At 35.8% G+C, this 26,578-nt stretch overlaps 1 protein-coding gene and 1 pseudogene across 3 annotated transcripts in view; both read right to left on the minus strand.

Moving 5' to 3' along the window:
- The window catches only part of SPATA6 (spermatogenesis associated 6), a 212,580-nt gene that overhangs the window by 11,648 nt on the left and 174,354 nt on the right, over positions 1-26,578 (minus strand). For all 3 annotated transcript variants that reach the window (XM_012000348.1, XM_012000350.1, XM_012000347.1), the window contains one exon: positions 934-1,034. In XM_012000348.1, coding sequence (XP_011855738.1) covers positions 934-1,034 — 101 coding nt within the window. The remainder of the gene's footprint in view (positions 1-933; positions 1,035-26,578) is intronic.
- On the minus strand, positions 14,164-15,194 carry LOC105554079 (annotated as a pseudogene).

A 26,578-nucleotide genomic window follows, 5' to 3' on the forward strand; every position in this document is an offset into this window, starting at 1 on the left:
ATCCATATAACAATTTAGGGAATATGCCTTTAATGAAGAATAACAAAGGGTAAAAAATACTCTTCCTCAGGGTGTGTACCCTCTGAATCCTTCTTTTCCTCTTTGGATTGCTTCACCTTCAAATTTACCTATAATAAACTATTTACTTTAAAGAGAGGCCCAGGTTGCTCCTTGCTTGGGAGGCAATAACTTTGAAAAAGGAAGTCACACTCCCACTTATACTCTGTGTAAGGGGCATAAGGAGTCCTCACATGTTCATAGATGGTCTAGCCTAGCTTACCAGAGTAAAGATCAGAGATTTGAATGCAAAACCCAAGTTAGCAATTAAAAAATATTCCATTCTTTGAAGTTTTGTTTGTTCCTCAGGAATCTCAGGAAGGTGAAAGCTATATATTACAGTAACTAGTGGTATAGCATCCAAGAATTCAAAGAACCTTTGGCTGTATAAATCCAAAATTTACAGTTTTTAATACTGCATTAAATTTATGTCATTTGACACAGAGCTGTCAAAAATCTTGATGAAATTTGCTCATATAAACTTGTACAAATGTTATTATTAACATTTCTCAAATTTTAGATGAGAACAGAATTTGCTCTTACAGAATTTGATCTTAAATTATTAAAAAAGGTTGGCTCATGGTCTAAAATTATAAGAACTGTTTTTTATATTAGAATAAATACATTCTGAAGTATGTGAGTTTTCAGGGCAGACAAATCTTAAGTAGGATGAAAGGCATCACCAATAATTGACTATATTTGTTTTTACACATAAGTTCCAGTAATGCAAACATATTAAAATTTTAATAGGAATTTACAGTTAAAAATAAATACTAATTATCCTTTTGAGTCTAAATTTCCCACAAATTCAGCAGATTATAAAACAGTTATTTATATAGGAACTATAAGAAGGATATACATATATTTCATTCATACCTATACTCGGGGTCACTGTCATAGGCAGAGTCTCTATATAAAAGACTTCTTTTCAGTTCCAGTTCATCATCTTTCTCCAGGTCTCTCTGGTCTCTCTCATCCTGAAAAATTTTAAAGATTTCCATTAACTCATTGTCTCATTGTCCCCAAAATGATGCTTATGTTTCTTCAGAAAATGCTCTTCCCCTCCCCTTATAAATTTTAATTTATAAGAAACGGAATTAAATGCTAGTGTTTCTTTGGGGAAAAAAAAGGTTAAGTGAGGATTTACTATCCTTTCCAATAAAACTATACAGTTTTATTATAGTTTTTGCTAATATTGCTTATCAAAGATTAGGTATCAAGTAGATACTTCTTGAATCCATAAAAATAGAGGAATGACTCCTGTGTCATGATACGTAAATTAATATTATCTTATACATTGTTATATGAACTCAAGAGATTGTACCTGCATTCTGAGGAATAAGTATTTGAGAAAACTATGTAGATACAAGCATTCTAACATGCACCTATGACTTACAAAGGAAATGGCTTAGACTTATTAATCAAAAGCCAAAATGCAGTAACAATCCAGAAAAGGCAAAAACAAAAGGCAAGGTAACTGAAATGAAAATATATGGTTACCCCCACCTTGTATGGGCAGCCTGTTCTTAATTTCTAATAGACACATATAAGGACATAAGAAATAGTATTCTGAAGAGATGGCTTTGTTAACTATAACATTCACAGTTAAGTTCATGTGTGGTAATGGTATATAATTTAATACCAAATGCCTTTCTCAAATACTAGTGAATATCCTTGTGTTCCTTAGTCAAACAAGAAGAGAAACAAACACAACTGACAACAAAGTAAACTAGTAAGCACAAATAAGGATTAGTATTAGTAAGGGGTTCATTCACTTGATGTAAGAAATCAGCTGAATGAACATTGTGAAGAAAAATGATTTTAAAAATTTGCTGATGGCATGAAACTAGGAAGACAGCATTATGTGTAAACATGTGTGCAATAAATAATAGAGCTTGTTTAAAAATCACAGAAAATATGCATACAAATTTAGAATTGTTATAGTTTCTTGGTTTTATCATTATGAAGTAACCTTTATTTCTATAACTACTTTTTTTTCCCTTAACTTCTTTTGGTCTACTATTCATATAGAGATAACCACTTTCTTTTAGTTAGTGCTTTAACGATATATATTTGTCCTTTTATTTTCAGCCACTCTTTATTATTAGATCTTTTTCTTGAACGGCATATTATTGGATATTCCTTATTTTTACCTATTCTGAGAAGTCAATGAAGTGGAGCATTTAGTCTATTATCAAAGAAAATGTAATTGCCTGTAGTGAGTGTGAAAGACTTGGCAAAGAAATGAAATAAAAAGGATAGCTGTCTTAAAGGAGTAAAAATACAACTACTAAAACTATTCCTGTAGAGTGTTGATGCCTATCTAGATCAAGGATATCATATAGGGGAATTCAGACCTGAGAAACAAAAAGGAATAGATTAGCTTAAAGGTTATTCCTTTCAAATTTTCAGACTATATTTTGTGATATTTTATAAATATATAATTATATATAAATACAATTATATATTATATAAATACATAGTTAATAGCTTAAAATAAGGTGTGATCCTTGTTGCCTCCTTGTGTTTGAATAACTTGCCCTTTGAAAAAAATCATCTATACAAGGATCTATAAGCTAATAACTATGTTTTGATCTTTCTTGCTTTGTTGCATATCTTGTAATTTTATGTTGACATCTGGAAATTTTAAGTAATATGTTGTGACATATCTGGAATGAATATTTCCTTATTATCTTCTGTCTGTCCTGTCCACTGGTGAATGTGGGATACTGAGGTCTCTATTAAATTGCATATCTATTTCTTCTTTCTATTCTATCAGTTTTTCCTTATATTTTTGGGATCTCTTTTAGGTGCATATATATTTGTAATGGTCATATCTTCCTGATGGTTTGGCCCTGTTGCCATTATAAAATATTTTTATTTGTCTTTAGTATGAAATTTAGTAAGAAAAAATTCTCTTAAAGTCTATTTGTCCAATATTTGTGTAGCCACTGCAATTCTCTTACACTGTTGAATGGTATGCTTTTGTTTCCTTTTACATTCAACTTATTTGTGCCTTTGAATCTAAAGTGCATCTCTTGTAGACAGAGTATAGTTGAACCATGATTTTTACCCAGTCTCCAAAATTCTACCTCCTAATAGGAGTGTTTAATTTTTAAAATATCATGAACTACCTATAGGTATGTTTACATACCTATAAGATTTACATTTGCCATTTTGTTGTCTTTTTTCACTTCTCCATTGTTGCCTTCTTTTGTGTTTGATATTTTCCAGGGTTGATTTTTAATTTCCTATACACTGTATTTTTGAGACATTTTCTTAGTAGTTTCCATGATGATTACAAATAACATCTTAATACAGAAGAATCTAAGTTTAGATGATAGGAACTTAATTTCAATGGGATACGGAAACTTTGCTCTTACATGTTTACAATCTCTCCCCTTTTCTTTCAATTGCTATTTTTACACAAATTACATCTTTATATAATATGCTCCCACCAACATATATTTATAATTATTGTTTTGTGAGGTCATCTCTTAAATCAGATAGAAGAACTAAAGAGTTACTGGCAAAAACTGTATTTCGCCTATCTTTTATATTTACCTAGTTACCATTATCATCGCACTTTATTTCTTCATGTGAATCTATACTATTGTCTAGTGTCCTTTCACTTCATCCTGAAGGGCTCCTTTTAGTATTTCTTGTAGTGCAAATCTGCTAGTGATAAACCTGGTGTTATTTGAGAATGTTAATTTATTTTATATTTTTGAAAGACAGTTCTGCTGGATATTCATGGTTGAGAGTTCTTTTCAGTACATTGAATATATCATTACACTGCCTTTTGGACTTCATAGTTTCTGATTTAAACCAGTTTATGTGATGAATCCCTTCTCCCTTGCTGTTTTTAAGATTCTCTTTCTGTCTTTGGCTTTTTTCAAAACACTTGTTTTTCAAAACACTTTTTTTTCTAGATACAGAGTCTAACTCTGTCACCAGGCTGAAATGCAGTGGCGAAATCATAGCTCACTGTAGCCTTGAACTCTTGGGCTCAAGTGACTCTCCCGTTTCGGCCTTCTGAGTATTAGGGATTACAGGTATTTGCCATGATGTCCGGCTTATCTTTGGCTTCAGACTTATGGTTTATAATGAGCCTCAAGAGTGGATCTATTTGAGTTTATCTTACTTAAGAGTTTATTGAGCTCCTTAGATAATAATTTTCTTCAATTTGGCAAGGACCATTATTTCTCCAAATATTCCTTCTGTCCCTTCCTTTCTCCCTCTTTTTCTGGAATTCTTATTACAGGTATGTTGGCATGCTTAATGGTATCCCACAAATCCATATGTGTTCATTATTTTTATTCTTCATTCTGTTCCTCACACTGAATTATCTCATTTGACTTGTTTTCAAGTCCAATAATATTTTCTTCTGCCTGCTCATAGGGTGCTAATGAGTCCTTCTAATAAATTTTTCATTTCTGAATATGTACTTGTCAACTTTAGAATTTTTATTTGGTTATTTAAAAAATAGTTTATAACTCTTGATTGAAATTTTATATTTTATGAGACATAATTCTAACACTTTATTTCTTTATGAATGCTTTCTTTTGGTTCTTTGAATAAATATATTTAATGTAACTGATTTATGGTCTTTGTCTAGTGAGTTCAATGTGTAGGAGCCTCAAGGACAGTTTCTATTCATTGCTTTTTTCCTCCATTTCCGCTGTTTATTGTTGTTGTTTATTCTAGTTCTTACTTTAGTGATTTTCTGACTTAGTTCTGCAAAGTCAACATTCCTTTCTGTGGTTGATCACTGATATCTCTCTATTCTGTTAGCTGAGTCATCAAGTCATTGGACAGACATTTCTATAAATGCTCAGAACCATTAAGTCTCCCAGTGTTTGCTGAGCAGCTCTGTATGTCGGGAGTACACTTTCAACACTTAGCCTAAGCCTTAACTTCCTGTTTATGCAGAGCCTTAAGGTAGGTTGGAACTGAAAGCTTTGGACTTTCTTGTCTTTTCTAATCAAGTACATAGCCTTACACATATGCACAGTCCTACAAATATGAGTGGTCTTCTAAAATCCCAGGAATATGTGGTATCTTTTCAAAGCCCCCTATAGACACACTCAGCTTTTTCTTTGAAGGTTTTTGATTGGTCTATTGTTTAACTCACCTGCTATTCACCATTTCAGTTTGCAGTGAGGTTTAACAATTGCCTGTAATTATTTCTTTTAAAAATGCCCTCCACAGCAAAGATTTTGCACTGGCAAAGCTCTCACTCAAAGTGGGGTCTTCCAGGCAATCTCCAGACAAGTCACATAATGACAATTCTCTGGGAATGGTCTTTGAAGAAACTCTTAACTTTATTTTACCTCTGACAGTGCCTGCCAAAATTTTGGTTTTCACTGAGATTGTGGCATGTTGGTTATCAAGACTAATATGCAGCTAGAGAGCAGGCAATGGGACTAGGTCAAGTTAAAATGCCATAAAACTTACTGACCCTACCAATATTCAGTTGTTTTTCATGCTGAAGCATTTGCTTTAGCTTCTAGAGACAAAGCATATAAACTTGTGAGAGCCCCCTAAGACTCTGGCCCTAACGAGTTTTTTACTCTCATGCTGTATTAGTCAGGATTCTCTAGAGAAAACAGAACCGACAGGATATGTGTACAGTTCAAAGACACCAATACTTCATTTTTCAACAATGAACAGAAGAATCAGGCAGAAGATCAACCAGTAAATGGAAGATCTAAACAACAATGTAAATCAACTAGACCTAGCAACATCTATAGAACATTCCGCCCAACGATAGCAAAATACATATTCTTTTCAAGTGCATATGAAAAATGCCCCAGGAGAGACCATATGTTAGGCTATAAAACAAGTTTCAATAAATTTGAAAGAACTGAAATCATATAAAATATGTTACCTGGCCACAGTAAAATGAAATTAGAGAATAATAGCAGAAAAAAATTTGGGTAATTAATAAATATGTAGAAATCAAACAATATATTACTAAATGATCAATGGGTTAAATAAAACATCACAAGGGACACTAGAAAATACTTCAAGAGAAATTTAAATTATGACAAAACATATAAAACTTAATAATGATAATGAGGCAGTACTTCTAGAGAAACATGGCTTTAAACACCTACATGAAAAAAGAAGACCTCAAATCAGTAACCCAAAGCTTTCACTTCAAAAACTACAAAAAGAACATCAAACCAAATCCAAAACAAGTAAAATACAAACATTAGAATGGAAATAAATGAGATCAAGAATAGAAAACCGGATAAAACCAAAGAAAACCAAAGTTGTTTCTTTGAAATCATAAAATATTTGGCAATGTTTTAGTTAGACCAACAAGACTCTAATTACTAAAATCAGTAATGAAAAATGGGACATTACTAGAGGTCTTACAGAAACAAAAAGGATAATAAGGAAATATGTGAAATAATTGTAAACCAAAATAATTATAGAATTGTCTACAATGGTATCTATAATGAAAAGAACAAATTACTAGACAGATAAAAGCTATTTAAACAGACCCAAGAAGAAACAGGAAATCTGAATGTACCTATAACAAAGAAAGAGATAATTAGTAATCAAAAAAACTTAAAGTAATTAAAAAAACACAAAGAAGAGCTCAAAACCACATGGTTTCACGGCAATACATACGTAAGAAGAATGAACACCAAATCTTTACAACTTCTTCCCAAAAATTTAAGAGGAAGAAGAACTCACAAACTGATTCTATAAGGTCATTATTCCTTTGATACCAAAAGCAAAGATAACACACACAAAAAAACCCTGAATACCAATAAATTTTATGAATATGGATGCAGAATTTCTTAGTAAAATACTTGCAAGCCAAATCCAGCAAGACGTAAAAAGGATTATACACCATAACCAAGTGGGAATTATCCAAACAATGCAAGGTTGACTCATATAAAATTCAATCAATGTAATAAGTCATATTAATAATATTAATAATATTAATATTATTAAGTCATATTGGATCCTATCCAAAATGATAGGATCATCTCAATAGATGCAGGGAAAGTATGTGACAAATACCAACAACACTCAAAAAACTAGAGTAGAAGGAACTTCCTCAAGATGATAAACACCATCTGTAAAAAACATATAGCTAATAGCATACTTATTTGTAAAGGAGTGAAATCTTCCCCTTAAGATCAGGAATAAAACAAGGATGGGCGCTCTCCCCACTTCTATTCAGCAATATATTGGAGGTACTATCCAGGACAATTAGCCAAGAATATGATATAAAAGAAATCAAGATCAGAAAGGAAATAAAAACATTTCTATTTGGAGATTATTCTGTATTTTAAAAATTCCAAATATACACACAAAATAACTATTAAAGCTAATAAAATAAGTTCAGCAATATTGCAGGACACCCTTCCATCACAGAACTTTGTAATCCTATTCACTGCAGAGCCCTGTTGACCCTGCACCCCTGCTCCAGCACCTCCAGACTAATACACCTGGGGATTGTGTACAGGCACTGCTCAATCCCATGTGGAATTAACACATGAAAATGCACTGCATTCCTAAACACTATCAATAAACAATCTGAAAATAAAATTAAGGAAACAATATCATGTACAATAGGATCAAAAATAACAAAATACTTAGGAGTAAACTTGATTTTTAAAAAGCTTAAAATGAATACTGAACTACAAAACATATTTAATAAAAGATGACCTAAATAAATTTTTAAAGTGCTATCTTCACAGATCAAAAGATATTTAAACAATTATTATTAAGAAAGCAACATTCTCCAAAATGATCTAGAGAGCCAACACAATTCCTATACAATTTCGGCCACAGTTTTCATGCAAAAATTGAAAAGCTGGTCCTAAAATTTATACAGAAATGCAAAGGACCTAGAATAGTTATTCTTGAAAAAGAAGAAAAGTTGGAAGACTAACAATTCCTGATATCAACATTTACTACAAAAGCCATTGCAATCAAAATAGTACGATAATAGCATAAGGATAGACATATAGATCAATGAAACAGAATTGAGAATCCAGAAATAAACCCATACATTTATAGTCAATTGATTTTTTTTATAAAGATGCCAAGACAATTCAGTGGGGGAATGATCTTTTTAACAAATGGTGCTGGGACAACCAGATTTCCACATGAAAAAGAATTAACTTTGACTCCCTATCTCACACAAAATACAAAAATCAACTCAAAATTGATCAATGACCTAAATGTAATGGCCAATACTGCAAAAATCTTAGAAAACATAGGCATAAATGTTTATGTCCCTAGACTAAGAAACAATTTCTGAGATATCCTAAGCAAAAGCAACCAAAGGAAACATAGAAAAGTTGGATTTCATCAAAATTTAAAAAACATTAATGCTTCAAAACACAGTATTAGAAGGTGGAAGACAAACCACGAATGGAAGAATATATTTGCAAACATTATCTAAGACGAGACTTGTACCCAGAATATATAAAGATCTCTCAAAATTCAATAATAAGGCAGATAACTATAAGCAGCTAGTGAGCGCCTCTCTCATGGAGAGCAATCAAAATAGCAAGGAAATACTAACACTTCAAGTAGATTGTCTAAGAGAGCACAGTGAAATTCACCAGAGAAGCCATGAAAATCAAGGAAAGAAGACAGTGAAGTCAGGCAGCCCTCCAAGCAGGACTGGTGCAGAGCTAGGAAAGGTTCCCTAAAGCAGGGAAGGGATGGCTAAATAAGAGATCCTCAGTATTCTACCCTTCCATCACAGAACTTTGTAATCCTATTCACTGCAGAGCCCTGTTGACCCTGCACCTCTGCTCCAGCACCTCCAGACTAACACGCCTGGGGATTGTGTACAGGACTGCTCAAGCCCATGTAGAATCCCACAGGCTTGTGATCCTTGAGCATCCTGGTGCCAAATGCTGCACCCCGCCAAGAAGGAAGACCAGGTACTTTCACATGCCCCAAAGACAGATACCACATTCACAGCATGGAGAAGAGGGCAAACAATGCACCGCACAACTTCCCACTTTCACTGCTCACTGCAGAAAAAGGCACCCCTGCCTTAGTGTCATGCCCCCAAGTGCAGCCACCCTTCCCCGCCTGTGGTCTACCACTGAAGCTCAGCATTTCTCTGAAAGCCCAGTCCCCAGAGGCTGTTGATGAGTCCTTTGTCTCCTACAACGGTCACCACCACTGCTCAAATAGTCTCAAAAGGACAAATGTAAGAGATATTGGCCTTAAAGAGGAGGTAGAAAAAGAGATAGGGGTAGAACATTTATTCAAAGGGATAGTAACAGAGAACTTCCAAAACCTGGATAAAGATATTGGTATTCAAGTACAAGAGGGTTATAGCACACCAAGCAGATTTAACCCAAATAAGACTACCTCAAGACATTTTATAATCCAACTGCCGAATACCAAAGATAAAGAAAAGATCCAAAAAGCAGCAAGAGAAAAACAAGTAACACACAAATGAGCTCCAAAACATCTGGCAGCAAGCTGACTTCTCAGTGGAAACCTTACAGGCCAGGAGAGGGTAGCAACATATATTTGAAGTGCTGAAGGAAAACCTTTTATTGTAGAATAGTATATCTGGCAAAAAGATCTTTTGAACATTAAGGAGAAATAAAGATTTTCCCAGACAAACAAGAGCCAAGGGACTTCATCAACAGCAGACCTGTCCTATGAGAAATGCAAAAGGGAGTTCTTCAATATGAAACAAAAGGATGTTAATGAGCAATAACAAATCATCTAAAGGTATAAAACTTACTGGTAATAGTAAACACAGAAAACCACAGAATATTATAACACTAACTGTGATATATAAACTACTCATATCTTCAGTAGAAATACTAAAAGATGAACCTATCAGAAATAATAGACAACTTTTCAAGACATAGACAGTAAAGTAAGATAAACATAGAAACAACAAAAAATTAAAAAGTGAGGAGATGAAATTAAAGTGTAGAGTTTTTATTTATTTTCTTTTTGCTTGTTTGTTTAAACAATCAGTGTTAAGTTGTCATCAGTTTAAAACAAAGGGTTATGACATATTTGCAAGCCTCATGTTAACTTCAAATCTAAAAACATACAACATAACACAAAAAATAAAGAGCAAAAAATTAAAACACACTGTCAGAGAAAATCGCCTTCACTAACAGGAAGACAGGAAGAAAAGAAGGAAGACCACAAAACAACCAGGAAACAAATAACAAAAATGGAGAAGTAAGTCTTTACTTATCAATAACAATACTGAATGAAAATGGACTGACTTCTCCGCTTAAAAGACATGGAGTGGTTAAATAAATTAAAAAAAAAAACAATAGTCAACAATTTCTTACCTACAAGAAACATACTGCATCCATAAGGACACACATAGACTGAAAACAAAGGAATGGGAAAAGATTTCATGCAAATGGAAATCAAAAAAGAGCAGAAGTAGCTAAACTTATATCAGATGAAACAGATTTCAAGACAAAAATTATAAAAAGAGATAAGTTCACTATATAATGATAAAGCAATCGATTCAGCTAGAGGCTATAACAATTATAAATATATATCACCCAACATTGGAGCACCCAGATACATAAAGCAAATATTATTAGAGATAAAGAGATAGATCCCAATACAGTAATAGATGGGGACTTCAACACTCCACTTTCAGTACCGGACAGACATCCAGACATAAAATCTGCAAAGAAATACCATACTTAATCTGCACTATAGACTAAATAAACCTAATATATATTTACAGAACAGTTCATCTAAGGGTGCAGAATATAGATTCTTCTCCTCAGCACATGGATCATTCTCAAGGGTGAATCATATGTCAGGCCACAAAACAAGTCTTAAAAAGTTGAAATTATATCATGTGTCTTCTCTGACCACAATGGAATAAAACTGGAAATCAATAACAAGAGAAATTTTGGACACTATACCAAGAGATGGAAATTTAACAGCATGCTCCTGGATAACCAGTGGGTCAATAAATATATTAAGAAGAAAATTTTCAAATTTATTAAAGTAAATGTAAATGAAAATACAACATACCAAAACCTATGGGATACAGCAAAAGCAGTACTAAGAGGAAAGCTTACAGCAGTAAGTGCCTACATTTAAAAAGACGACAAGTAGGTGGAAAAAAGAAAAGATAAAATACTTCAAATGAACAACCTAATGATGTATCTTAAAGAACTAGAAAGGCAAGAATAAACCAAAGCCAAAATTAGTAGCAGTAAAGAAATACTAAATAAATAAATAAAGTTGAATTGAATAAAACAATACAAAAGTTGAACAAAACAGAACAGAGGCCTCAGAAATAACACCAAACATCTACAACCATCTGATCTTTGACAAACCTGACAAAAACAAGCAATGGGGAAATGATTCCCTATATAATGGTGCTGGGAAAACTGGCTAGCCATATGTAGAAAGCTGAAACTGGATCCCTCCTTACACCTTATATAAAAATTAGCTCAAGATGGATAAAAGATTTAAATGTAAGACCTAAAACCATAAAAACCCTAGAGGAAAACCTAGGCAATACCATTCAGGACATAGGCATGGGCAAAGTCTTCATGACTAAAACACCAAAAGCAATGGCAACAAAAGCCAAAATAGACAAATTGGATCTAATTAAACTAAAGAGCTTCTACACAGCAAAAGAAACTATCATCAGAGTGAACAGGCAACCTACAGATTGGGAGAAAATTTTTGCAATCTATCCATCTGACAAAGGGCTAATATTCAGAATCTACAAAGAACTTAAAAAAATTTACAAGAAAAAAAGACAAACAACCCCATCAAAAAATGGGCAAAGGATATGAACAGACACTTTTCAAAAGAAGACATTTATGCAGCCAACAAACATGAAAAAATGCTCATCATCACTGGTTATTAGAGAAATGCAAATCAAAACCACAATGAGATACCATCTCATGCCAGTTAGAATGGTGATCATTAAAAAATCAGGAAATAACAGATGCTGGAAAGGATGCAGAGGAATAGGAACACTTTTATACTGTTGGCAGGAGTGTAAATTACTTCAACCACTGTGCAAGACAGTGTGGTAATTCCTCAAGGATCTAGAACCAGAAATACTATTTGACCTAGCAGTCCCATTACTATGAATATACCCAAAGGATTCTACTCTAAAGACACACGCACACATATGTTTACTGCAGCACTGTTCACAAGAGCAAAGTCTTGAAATCAACCCAAATGCCCATCAATGACAGACCGGATAAAGAAAATGTGCCACATATACACCATGGAATACTATGCAGCCATAAAAAAGGATGAGTTCATGTCCTTTGAAGGGACATGAATGAAACTGGAAACCATCATTCTTAGTAAAGTAACATAAGAAGAGAAAAACAAACACTGCGTGTTCTCACTCATAAGTGGGAGCTGAACAATGAGAACACATGGACACAGGGAGGGGAACATCACATACCAGGGCCTGTCGGGGAGTGGAGGGCTGGGGGAGGGACAGCATTAGGAGAAATACCTAATGTAAATGATGAGTTGATGGGTGCAGCAAACCAACATGGCACATGTATACCTATGTAACAAACCTGCATCTTGTGCACATGTACCCCAGAACTTAAAGTATAATAAAAAAAGAAAAGATAAACAAAATTGACAAATCTTTAGCCACACCAAGAAAAAAAAAAGAGAAGACCCAAATAAATAAAAACAGAGATGAAACAGAAGGTATTACAACAGATGTGGCAGAATTTCAAAGGATCATTAGAGGCTACTACAAGCAGTGGTATGTATTCCATAAATTGAAAATCCTAGAAAAAAATGTACAAATTCCTAAACACGTAAAACAAATTCCTAAACACGTAAAACCTAGATTACCATGAGGAAATCCAAAACTTGAACAGACTAATACATAATATCAAAACTGTAATAAAAAGTCTCCTAGCAAAGAAAAGCACAGGGCTCGATGGATTCACTAATTTTATCAAACATTTATTTTTGTTATTTTATTACTTTATTTTTATTTTATTTTATTTTTGAGATGGGATCTCGCTCTGTTGCCCAGGCTGGAGGACAGTGGTGTGATCACAGCTCACTGCAGCCTCGACTGCCAGGACTCAAGCAATTATCCCATCTCAGCCTCTCAAGTAGCTAGGACAACAGATGCATGCCATCATGCCTAAGGTACTCTATTATTATTATTATTTGTAGAGACAAGGTCTCACCATGTTGCCCAAGTTGGTATCAAACTCCTGGGTTCAAGAGATCCTCCTGCCTTGGCCTCCCAATGTGCTGGGATTACAGGGATGAGCCATCATGCCTTGCAACCCAAACATTCGAAGTAGAACTAATACCAATCCCAAACACACTATTCCAAACAATAGAGGAGGGAGTACTTCCAAACTCATTCTATGGTCAAGTACTATCCTGATACCAAAACCAGACAAAGACACATCAAAGAAAGAAAACTACAGATCAATAACCCTGATGAACATTGATATAAAAACTCTCGACAAAATACTAGCAAATCGAATTTGATAATACGTTAGAAAGATTGTTTATCATGACCAAGTGAGATTTATTTCAGGGATGCAAGGGTGGTTCAACATATGCAAATCAATCAATGTGATACATCATATCAACAGAATGAAGGACAAAAATCAAGTAATCATTTCAATTAATACTAAAAAAGCATGTTATAAAATTCAACATCCCTTCATAATAAAAACCCTCAAAAAACTGAGTATATAAAGAACATACCTCAACACAATAAGAGCCATATACAACAGACCCACAGCTAGTATCATACTGAGTGGGTAATAACTGAAAGCCCTTCCCCTAAGATCTGTAACATGACAAGGATGCTCACTTTCACCACTGTTACTCAATATAGAACTGGAAGACCTATGTGGAGCAATCAGACCAGAAAGAAATAAAGGGCATCCAACTTTATTGGAAACAAGTCAAATTATCCTTCCTTGTAGATGACATAATTTTATATTTGGAAAAAACCTAAGGACTCCACCAAAAAACAAAACTGATACTGCACACATGGAAAGTTTTTCTCCCTAGTTCACTAGCTCCCCATCACCCTTCCACCCTATTCCCACCCAATCCCACATTTCTCGATGACCAAAAATATCAAATCAGTAAGGAAGATGTGGGATTCTTGCCTGGCCAAGTCTCTTTTGCGTACTTCTTCTTCTTGGGTTCATTTACAGTTTCAGGGTTATGAACGGCAAGGTTTGGTGCAGGGTTCGTGTTCACTGCTGCCGGCACAACGGGAGTCAAGTCCACATCAGAGGCAAGGTTTGGGTATGGCATAAACAAGCCACCGATGAGTGCTGTTTCATGGAAGCTGGGAGTCTGCTTCACTGTATGTGGGGGATGTCCTCTGTTGAAGGCAAAGTTCTGCATGCGCCTTCTGACTGATTCCTCCAGGCCCAAGGAGCCAGGGCCCTCCCCTGCTTCTTCTGGACTGAGACCCCTGCAGTTTGCACTAAGTTCCTGAATCGACCAACTGAGGGATCCACATCCTCTGAGTTGATGATCTCATCATCCTCACTGAATGTCACCCATGAGTTCTTTCTCTTCCTCTTTGGTCTTGGAATGCCTAGATTTCCCTCCTCAATGGTAAGGGTGGAAATCTACTTGTTGTGGGCAGTGTTGAACTATGTCAGGTTAACAAGCTTAGTTTCCTCCTCTGGAAGCCCCAGTAAGCCCTTGAGTTCATTATCCTCTTCACCCATCTTCTCAACTCCTTTCACAGCCAATGGCAATGGCTGAAGTGTCTCACACAGAGTGTATGCCCTTGTGGATGAGTCAATGAGACCCTGGAATTGATAGGAATTTGCTGAGGCTTGTGAGGTTCCAACCGAATGTGACCCAAGAAAGTGCTGTGTGTACTGTTGAGATCTATTATGAAAACTCCTCAGATGCTTGTGGTAGACAAATGCAGCATGGACCCGAGTGCAAGACTGGTGTTCAGTGGTAAAGTCACACAAATCAAGGTTTCTCCCAAATAAGTAATACTTACTTTCACCAATAATCAGTCTTTCAATTAGTTTGTCTCATTTGACTGCATCCAGATGTCGACCAGGAGGGGGCTTACCCGCCCAGATTGGGCAGTGGAGCAGCGTGAGGCTGGAGCCAGAGTTTGCAACTGCCACCATCTTGCATCTCCCCCTCCCATTTGGTGGGCCCAAAGCAAAAAATTAAAAATTAGTGTACAAAAATTAGTTACATTTCTATTAACCAATAACCTTCAGAGAGCCAAATTAAGAATTCAATCCCATTTTCAACAGCCACACACACAAAAATATACCTAAGAATACATTTAACTAAGGAGGTGAAAGAATTCTACAAGAAGAACTACAAAACACTGTTGAAATTGTAAGTGACACAAACAAATGGAAAAACATCCCATGCTCATGGTGTGTTAGGATCAGTAATGTTAAAATGACTATAGTACCCAAAGCAATCTACAGATTCAACACAATTCCTATCAAATTACCAACATCATTTTGCAAAGAATTAGAAAAAATAATCCTAAAGTTCATATGAAACCAAAAAAAAAAAAAAAATTCTGAATAGCTAAAACAATCCTAAGTAAAAAGGACAAATCTGGAAGCATCACATTAGATAGCTTTAACTTATATTACAAAACTATAGTAACTAAAACAGCATGGTACTAGAAGAAAAACAGACACATTATCAATGGAATAGAATAGATAATCCAGAAATAAAGCCACATACCCACAATTCACTAATGTTGACAAAAACAAAATGGGGAAAGAATATCTTATTCAATGAATAGTGCTGGGAAAATTAGCTAGCCATATGCAGAATTAAACTTGGACCCTTATCTCTCACCATATACAGTAATTAATTCATGATATGTTAAAGACTTAAATGCAAGACCTGAAACTATAAAAAGCCTGGAAGAAAACCTAGGGAAAAACTCTAGTTTTTCTAGACAAATAACATATAACAAAAACCCCAAAAGCAAATGCAACAAAAACAAAAATAGACAAATAGGATTTAAACTATAAAGGTTCTGTAGAACAAAATATATAATCAACATAGCAAACAGACAACTTACATAGTAGGAGAAAATATTTGCAAACTATGCCTTTGACAAAGGACTAACATCCAGAATCCACAAGTAACTCAAACAACTCCCACACACACTAAAAAAAGATAAACCAATAAAAAACAAAACAAAACAAAACAAAACAAAAACAGGCAAAGGACCTGAACAGATATTCCTCAAAAGAATAAAAGCGGCTAACAAACACACAAAAAAATGTTCAACATCACTAATCATCAGAGAAATGCAAATTAAAACCACAATGAGATATCATCTCACATGCATCAGAATGGCAACTATGAAAAAGTCAAAAAACAACAGATGCTGGCATGAATGTGGAGAAAAGGGAACGCTTACACACAGTTCTTGGAAATGAAAATTAATTCTACCTCTTTGGAAAACAGTATGGTGACTGTCAAAGACCTAAAAATAGAATTACAATTTGAGCCAATAATCCCACTAGTAGGTATTTACCCAAAGGAAAATAAATAATTACATTAAAAAGGCATCTGCACTCATATATTCATTGCAGCACTGTTGATAATAACCAAGTCATGAAACTTGGGCAAAGAAAATGCGAGATATATATAAATACACACACACACACACACACACACCATGGAACACTATACAGCCATAAAAAGAATGAAATCATGTCCTTTGCAGCAACACAGATAGAGCTGGAGGCCATGTCCTAAATGAACTAACTCAGAAACATAAAATCAAATACTGCATGTTCTCATTTATAAGTGGAAGATAAACAATAGGCACACTGGACATAAAGATGAAAAGAATAGACACTGGGGACTCCAAAAATGGTGGGGAGAAGAGGGCGAATATGGGCTGAAACATTACCTATTGGGCACAATGCTCAATATTTGGGTGATATGGGTGATGATTACACTAGAACCCCGATTTCCACATTACACAATATATCCATGTAACAAACATACAATGTACCTTCTAAGTCTAAAATTTTAAGAAGTTTTTAAAAAACTCAATAAAAAGATACCCACATTTTAAAATCAGAAAATAATTTGAATATATATTTCTCCAAAGAAGATATACAAATTACCAATAAGTGCATGAAATGATGCTCAACATCATTAGTCAGAAGGAAAATGTACATCAAAACCCCAATAAGACACCACTTCATGCACACTAGGGTGGCTATAATCAGAAAAGATAGCTAATAACAAAGTTCAGCAAGGATGCCAGGTGAAAAGGCAAAATGGTAAGCCATTATAAATAATAGTTCGGCAATTCCTCAAAATGGTCAAAATAGATTTATCACATAAATGTTGACAGTATTATTTTTTAACAGCCAAAAAGTGGCAACGAACCAAACTAAATGATCCATCCATCAACTGATGAATGGATAAAAAAAATGTGTCATTATCTATGCAATGGAATACCATCCAGCCATATAAAAAAGAATAAAGTGACATATACTACAACACAGGCAAGGCTTTAATATATTAAGTATAAGAAGCAGTCACAAAGACCATATATTGTATGATTCAATTTATATGAAATGTGCAGAATTGGCATCTACAGGAATTGGATTGGTTGCTGCTTAGGAGTGGAGGAGAAATGAGGAAAGGGGAGAATGGTACCTGACTCCCAGTGGTTACAAAGTATCTTCTCTGTGGGGTGATGAAATGTTTTGAAATTAGATGTGACTTTTTTGAATATAGTAAAAGCCATTGAACTGTGTACTTAAAATGTGTGAATTGTATAGCATGTGAATTATATCTTAATAAAGCTTTTTTTTTTTAAAAAAATAAAAGCCTTTAGAATTGAGTAATAAGTGACATTATTAGCTTTCATTATCTCAAGTAGATACATTTATTTTACAGATAAAAGAGGGTAAATAATTCATTAATTTTGTACAGTTTGCTGTAAGTATAGAAAAGATCTGAACACCATAATAAACATGAAATACCATACACAGAATGCTTCCCTCTATATTGTACACTTGTTAAGAGTACATATTCTTAACAAGTGACTATATGTCAGGTCTTGATGAAATAGTAATACATTTCAAATAATTCAAAGTATATTCTCTAGCTGAGAAGAAATTAAAGTAGCTGTCAATAACCAAAGGTGAGAGAATAAACAACTAAGATAAAATTAAGAAATACATTTCTAAATTACCACAGAGTCAATGAAGAAATCACAATAGAAATTAGAATATATTTTGAAGTGAATAATACAAATACAACATAAAAATTATTAGAGGTATCTAAAGCAGTGGCGTAGAGGGAAAATTACATTCTTAAATGTATAGATTAGAAAAGACTTAAAAATCAACAACATAAGCCTCCACTTTAAAAGACTAAAAGAAAAAGTAGAACATAAAACTTTTAGCATAAGTTAATGTAACAGAAAAAACTTGTCCCAGACAAGTAAAAAGCGACACAAACTGTTATTTAAAAAGAATAACATGAACAAATTCTTAAAATACAGGGGGACAAATTAAACTCAAATTACTATTATCATGATTGAAAAGGGAGATACTCATATGCTTATAAATTCTATAGTTGTGTTTAAAAGTGGGCAGGGCCAGTATGGCAGACTAGAAGCAGCTTATTTGTGTCACTGTCAGGGAGAAGGAGCAAAAGGGCTGATGAACACGGTTGCTGCAGGCATATGAGAAACCACGTTGGGATCCACCAGGGCAGAGGAACACAGAGAACACAAAGGAGTAAAGCTGGGCACCAGCCCGTCTGGGCTCAGCGCAGAGCCAGGAGGACCCCTCCAACACTGGAAAGGGTGAGTGACAGTCCACAGGGGAATTTACACTCTCCACAGGGACCTGTGCAAGACCGGGAACAGGAGAATCACCCTGTCAACCGCCCTGCACCTTCCTCCACAGTACTTCTAGACTGAGGCAGAGAGCCACCCGGAAATTTTGCAGGGGCAACTTCTGAGTCCAAGAGGACTGCCATGAGCCTTGGGCCCTGGAGCAGACAAGCATTGCTCCACCATTGTGTGTCAGCCAGGCCTCAGTGGCAACTTCTGGCCCAGCAGTTGTACTTTGGTTCAAACTCGGTCAGTCAATCCTCCCACCCCCACCACTGGTAGGACACTCTATAATGCTTGCTAGAGTGTCCAGCTCAGAGGTCCCACTTTTGTGTGAACTCAGCCGGAACGTGTAGCCTCCTGTTGTCACATAAAACATCCAGACCACAGAGCATGAGACCCCAACAGCCCCAGTCACTGGTAGCCAGGCAGGTGACACCTGTTAGAGCCTCTGGCCCAGTGGCTCCACTGCTGTGTAAGGTCAGCTGGAGGGTGCAGCTTCCAGTTGTCACAGGAAACATCTGGATGGCAGAGCAAGAGACCCCACCTACCACCACCACTAGTATCCAGGTGGGCAACACCTTCTAGAGCTTCTAGCCCAGCTGCCTTGCTTCTGTGTGAGCCTGGCTGGAGGGTGCAGCCTCCTGCTGTTCTGGGAAATACCTGAATGGCAGGGTGCATGACCCTATAACTCCTTCCAATCACAGCCAGGCAGGCAACACCTGCTAGGTTTTCCAGCCCAGTGGCCCTACGTTTGCCCAAATATGTTGAGGGGCACAGCCTCTTGTTGCCCTGAAAAAACCTGAAAGGCAGGACTGGCAACCCCACCAATCCCTAGCCACCCATAGTAAGGCAGGCAATACCCAGGAAGAGTTTCCAACCCAAAAGTCCCACTTCCACCTGAACTCTGTGAGTAGACACAACCCTATCTTTCCCCTAGGAAGCACATAAACAGCAGACTATGGGCAAGGATACAGTTAGCTGGCCAACTGATGGCCCAGCCTGAGGGAGCCCCACAGACTACAACCCCCAACAAAAGAAATACAGACAGGAAGACAGTAATTGCAAAGGGGGCTCCTCCACGACCCAGGAGTAGACTAGAATAGAAGGCAGTCAACCAAACTCACTTTATACCATAATCAAACTCCCAAAAAGGGCATTAAAGAAGAAAAAAAGCAAAACAATCCATTCAAAGGACAGCAAATTCAAAGACTGAAAGAACGTAAGACCACAAAGATAAGAAAGAAACAACAGAACTCTGACAACCCAAAAAGTCAGAGTGCCTTCTTTTCTCCAAACAACCACACTAACTCTCCAGCAAGGGTTCTTAACTGGGCTGAGATGGCCGAAATGACAGAAATAGAATTCAGAATATGAATAGGAATGAAGATTGTCAAGATTCAGGAGACTGTTGAAATCCAATGCAAAGAAGCTAATAATCACGTAATCACCGGAGCTGACAGAAAAAATAGCCAGTATAGAGAAGAACATAACGAACCTGATACAGCAAAAAAAAAAAAAAAAAAAAAAAAACCACACACACACACACACACAAAACAAAACAAAAAAAAACAAACTACAAAAATTTCATAATACTATCACAAGTATTAACAGCAGACCAAGTGATGAAAGAATCTAAGGGCTTGAAGACTCGCTTTCTCAAATACAACAGTCAGACAAGAAAAAAAAAAGAATTGAAAAGGAATGAACAAAACCTCCTGGAAATACGGGATTATGTAAAGATGCCCAATCTGCAAGTCACTGGCATCCCTGAAAGACATAAGGACAAAAGAAGTAACTTGGAAAACATATTTCACAGTATCATCCATGAGAACTTCCCCATCCTAGCTAGAGAGGCTGATATTCAAATTCAGGAAATGAGAAGAATTCCTGCAAGATACTTCACAAAAAGATCATCCCAAGACATAACCATCTGATACTCCAAGGTTGAAATGAAAGAAAAAATGATAAAGGCAGCTAGAGAATAAATGGGAGGTCACTTACTAGGGGAACCCTATCAGACTGACAGAGGACCTCTCAACATAAACCCTACAAACCAGAAGAGATTGGGGACCTGTATTCAACATTCATAAAGAAAAAAATTCCAACCATGAATTTCATATCCAGTCAAACTAAGCATCATAAATGAAGGAGAAATATGATCCTTTTCAATTTGAGCCTATACAAATGCTGAGGGAATTTGTTAACACCAGACCTGCCTTACAAGAGGTCATGAAAGAAATATGAAATATGGAAAGGAAAGACCATTACCAGGTACTACAAAAACACATATAAGTACACACACCAGTGACACTTATAAAGCCACCACACAAACAAGTCTGCATAACAACCAGTTAACAAAATGAGAGCAGGATCAAATCCATACATATCAATAAGAAACTTGAATGTAAATGGGTTAGGTGCCCCAATTAAAAGGCACAGAGTGGCTGCCAACTGGATAAAGAAACAGGACCCAATAGTATGCTATCTTCAAGAGACCCAATTCATATGCAATGTCATCAATAGGCTTAAAATAAAGGGATGAAGAAAAATCTACCAAACAAATGGAAAACTGAAAAAAGCAGAGTATGCCATCCTAATTTCAAACAAGAGAGTTTAAACCAACAAACATCAAAGAAGACAAAGAAGGGCATTACATAATGGGTAAAGGGCTTAATTCAACAAGAAGACCTAAATTAATGTGTACCCCCCACAAGTGCACCCAGATTCATAAAGCAAATTCTTAGAGAACTTCAAAGAGTCTCAGACTCCCACAGAATAATAGTGGAGACTTCAATACCCCGCTGATGTATTAGACAGATCCCTGAGACAGAAAATTAACCAAGAGATTCAGGACCTGAACTCAACACTTGACCAAATGGATCTAATAGATAGCTACATAACTTTCCACCCAAAAGCAACAGAATATACATTCTTTTCATCACCACATGGTACATACTGTAAGATCAGCCATGCAATCAGATGTAAGACAATCCTCAACAAATTCAAAAACAGCAAAACCATACCAACCACACTCTTGGACCACAGTACAATAAAAATAGAAATCAAGGTCAAGAGAATCTCTCAAAACCATACAATTACATGGAAATTAAACAACCTGCTCCAGAATAACTCGGGTTAATTATCAAATTAAGGCAGTGTGATGGTTAATGTTAAGTGCCAACTTGATTGGACTGAAGGATGCAGAGTATTGTGTCTGGGTGTATCTGGGTGTTACCAGAAGAGATTAACATTTGAGTAGGTGAACTGTGAGAAGAAGACCCATCCTCAGGAAGAGTCACCAACTATGTGGGTGAGCACCATCCAATCAGCTACCAGCATGGCTAGGAAAACCAGGCAGATTAAGGTGGAAGAAGCTGATTTGCTGAGTCTTTCAGCCTTCAATCTTTCTCCCATGCTGGATGCTTCCTGCCCTCAAACATCAGACTCCAAGTTCTTTGGATTTTGGACTCTTGGATATACACCAGTGGTTTGCCATGGCAACAGACTGAAGGCTGCACTGTCGTCGGCTTCCCTACTTTTGAGATTTTGGGACTCAGAATGAGCCACTACTGGCTTCCTTGCTCCACAACTTGCAGAGAGCCCATCATGGGATACCTTTGTGATCATGTGAGTCAACTCTCCTTAATAAACTCTCTTTCATGTACACATATATCCTATTAGTTCTGTCCCTCTAGAGAACCCTGACTAATATAGTCAGGAATTAAGAAGTTCTTTGAAATTAATGAGAACAAAGACACAGCACATCAGAATCTCTGGGACACAGGTGAGGCAGTGTTAAGAGGGAAATTTATAGCACTGAATACCTGCATCAAAAAGTTAGAAAGATCTCAAACAAACAACATAACATCACAACTAGAAGAGATAGAGAAACAAGAGCAAACAAACTCTAAAGGTAGCAGAAGACAAGGAATAACCAAAATCAGAGCTGAACTGGTGGAAACAGAGACATAAGAAAACATACAAAAGATAAACAAATCTAGGAATTGGTTTCTTTAAAAAATTAATAAGACAGCCAGCTAGACAAATAAACAAGAAAAGAGAGCATATCCAGATAAACACTATAAGAAATGACAAAGGGAATATTACTACTGTTCCACAGAAATACCAGTAACCATTACTATGAATACCTCTATGCACACAGACTAGAAAATCTAGAAGAAATGGATAAACTCCTGGACATACATATCCTCCCAAGACTAAACATGGAAAAAATAGAATCTGTGAACAGACCAATAACAAGTTTTGAAACTGATTCAATAATTGATAGCCTACCAACCAAAAAGAGCCAAGAATCAGATAGATTCATAGCCAAATTCTACCAGATGTTCAAAGAAGAGCTGGTACCATTCCTACTAAAACTATTCCCCCAAATTCAGGAGGAGGTACTCCTCCTCAACTCATTCAGTGAGGCCAGTACCATCCTGATACCAAAACCTGGAAGAGACACAACAAAAAAGAAAACTTCCACCCAATACCCTTGATGAACATAGAAGCAAAAATCCTCAACCAAATACTAGCAAACTGAATCCAGTAGCACATCAAAAAGCTTAGCCACCATAATCAAGTAGACTTTAATCCTTGGGATGCAAGGTTAGTTCAACATATGCAAATCAATAAATGTGACTCATTGCATAAACAGAACTAAAGACAAAAACCATATGATTATATCAATGAATACAGAAAAGGCTTTTGACAAAATTCAACAATCTTTCATGTTAAAAACCCTAAAGAAACTTGGCACTGAAAGAATATACTTCAAAACAGTAAGAGCCATCAAAGACAAACCCACAACTAACATCACACTGAATGGAAAAAAGCTGGAAGCATTCTGCTTGAAAATCGGCACAAGGATGCCCTCTCTCACCACTCCTATTCAACATAATATTTTAAGTCCTGGCCACAGCAATCAGGCAAGAGAAAGAAACAAAAGGCATCCAAATAGGAAAAGAAGAAGTAAAACGATCCCTGTGTGTATATGACATGATTTTGTATTTTAAAAACCCCATGATCTTGGCCCCAAAGCTCCTTGAGCTGATAAGCAACTTGGGTAAAGTTCTGGGATACCAAATCAATGTACAAAAATCAGTAGCATTCCTATTCACTACCAGCACCCAAGCCAAGAGCCAAATCAGGAATGCAATACCATTCACAACTGCCACAAAAAGAATAAAATACCAAGAAGTACAGCTAACCAGGGAGGTGAAAGATCTCTACAATGAGAATTATAAAACTGCTAAAAAAATCAGAATTGACACCAAAAAATGGAAGAAAATCCCCTGCTCATGGATAGGAAGAATAAATATAATTTAAAAATTACCATACTGTTCAATGCAATTTACAAATTCAATGCTATTCCTATCAAAATACCAATGACATTCTTCAAATAATTAGAAAAAAACTATTCTAAAATTCATATGGAACAAAAAAGAGCCTGAAAAGCCAAGGCAATCCTGGGGAAAAAAAAAAAAAAAACAAAAAAACTGGAAGAATCACATTGCCCGACCTCAAACCATACTACAAGGCTAGAGTAACCAAAACACCATGGTACTGGTACAAAAGTAGACACACAGGCCAATAGAACAGAAAAGAGAGTCAAGAAATAAAGCCACTCACCTACAGCCATCTGATCTTTGACAAAGCTGACAAAAACAAGCAATGGGGAAAGGATTCCCTACTCAAAAAGTGGTGCTGGAATAATAACTGGATAGCTGAAGATTGAAACTGGACCACTTTCTTAGACCATATGCAAAAATCAACTCAAGATTGATTAAAGACCTAAATGTAAACCCTATAACTGTAAAAACTCTGGAAGATAACCTAGGCAATACCATTTTTGACATAGGAACAGGCAAAGATTTCATGATAGAAAATGTCCAAAGCAATTGCAACAAAAGCAAAAATGACAAATGGGGCCTAATTCAATGAAAGAGGTTTTGCACAGCAAAAGAAACTATTAACAGAGTAAACAGACAACTTACAGAAAGGAAGAAAATATTTGTAAACGATACATCTGACAAAGATCTAACATCTAGAATCTACAGGGAACTTAAACACATAAGCAAAAAATGAACAATCCCATTAAAAACTGGGCAAAGGACATGAACACTTTTCAAAAGAAGGCATATAATGCACCAACAAGTATATGAAAAACTGTACAATATCACTAATCATCAGAGAAATTCAAATAAAAACAACAATAAGATAGCATCGCACATCAGTCAGAATGGCAATCATTAAAAAGTCAAAAAATAACAGATGCTGCTAAGATTGCAGACAAAAGGAATGTTTATACACTGTTGGTTGGAGTGTAAATTAGTTCAACCATTGTGAAAGACAGTATGGTGATTCCTCAAAAACCTAAGACAGAACCTAAGACAGAACTACCATTCAACCCAGTGATCCCATGCCTGGGTATATATTCAAATGAATATAAACTATTCTGCCACAAAGATACATGCATGTGTATATTCACTGCAGCACCATTCACAATAGCAAAGACATGTAATCAGTCTAACTGCCCATCAACAGTAGACTGGATAAAGAGAATGTGGTACATATATACCATGGAATACTACATAACCATTAAAAAGAAAGAGATCACATCCTTTGCAGGAACATGGATGCAGCTGGAGGCCATTATCCTTAGCAAAGTATTGCAGGAACATAAAATCAAATACCACATGTTCTCACCTATAAGTGAGAGCTAATTAATGAGAACACATGGAAAAAAAGAGGGCAAAAACAGACCATGGGGCCTCCTCAAGGGAGGAGGAGAAGAGGAGAGAGAAGTTCAAGAAAAAAAAAAGTCAAGTACTATGCTTAGTACCCCTGTGAGGAAATATTCTGTAGAACAAAGTCATGAGTCATGAGTTTACCTATATAACAAATCTGTACATGTACCCCTAAACCTAAAATAAAAGTAAAAATATTTAAGAAAAAATAGCATAGGAAGATAGCATGAAAATCTTTATATCATTCAGTTTGATAATATAAATGAAACAGGAAAATTCCTAATAAAACTAAACTGACCAAGTTATAGAAAACCCAAATAACTGTTGATATTAAAGAAATTATATCCATTACTGAAAACTATCCCACAAAAACAGGCTTGTTTGAAACATTTAAGAAGGAAATAATCTCGCATAGATGCTGCCTGAGAAAGGCTGGGAATATTTCCAATCAATATTTCCTTTTTATGAGGTCAGCCAAAATCTGAGGAGAATATTACAAGAAAGGAAATTTGCAGACCAATCACTATCATTAACTTGGATGCAAAAATCTTAGGTATAATATTAGCAAATTGAAACCAGTGATTATATTTTTCATATAAATCAGTTTGTTTATTGATTAAATTATTCTATGTTTTCATCTGCTAAGATATGTCTTTTTTTATTATTATTATACTTAAAGTTCTAGGGTACGTGTGCACAATGTGCAGGTTTGTTACATATGTATACATGTGCCATGTTGGTGTGCTGCACCCATTAACTCGTCATTTACATTAGGTGTATCTCCTAATGCTAACCCTCCCTCCTACCACCACCCCACGACAGGTCCTAGTGTGTAATATTCCCCACCCTGTGTCCAAGTGTTCTCATAGTTCAATTGCCACCTATGAGTGAGAACATGTGTTTGGTT

The sequence above is a fragment of the Mandrillus leucophaeus genome, unplaced genomic scaffold (assembly GCF_000951045.1).
Source record: "Mandrillus leucophaeus isolate KB7577 unplaced genomic scaffold, Mleu.le_1.0 Scaffold626, whole genome shotgun sequence".
Classification (NCBI taxonomy): Eukaryota; Metazoa; Chordata; class Mammalia; order Primates; family Cercopithecidae; genus Mandrillus; species Mandrillus leucophaeus.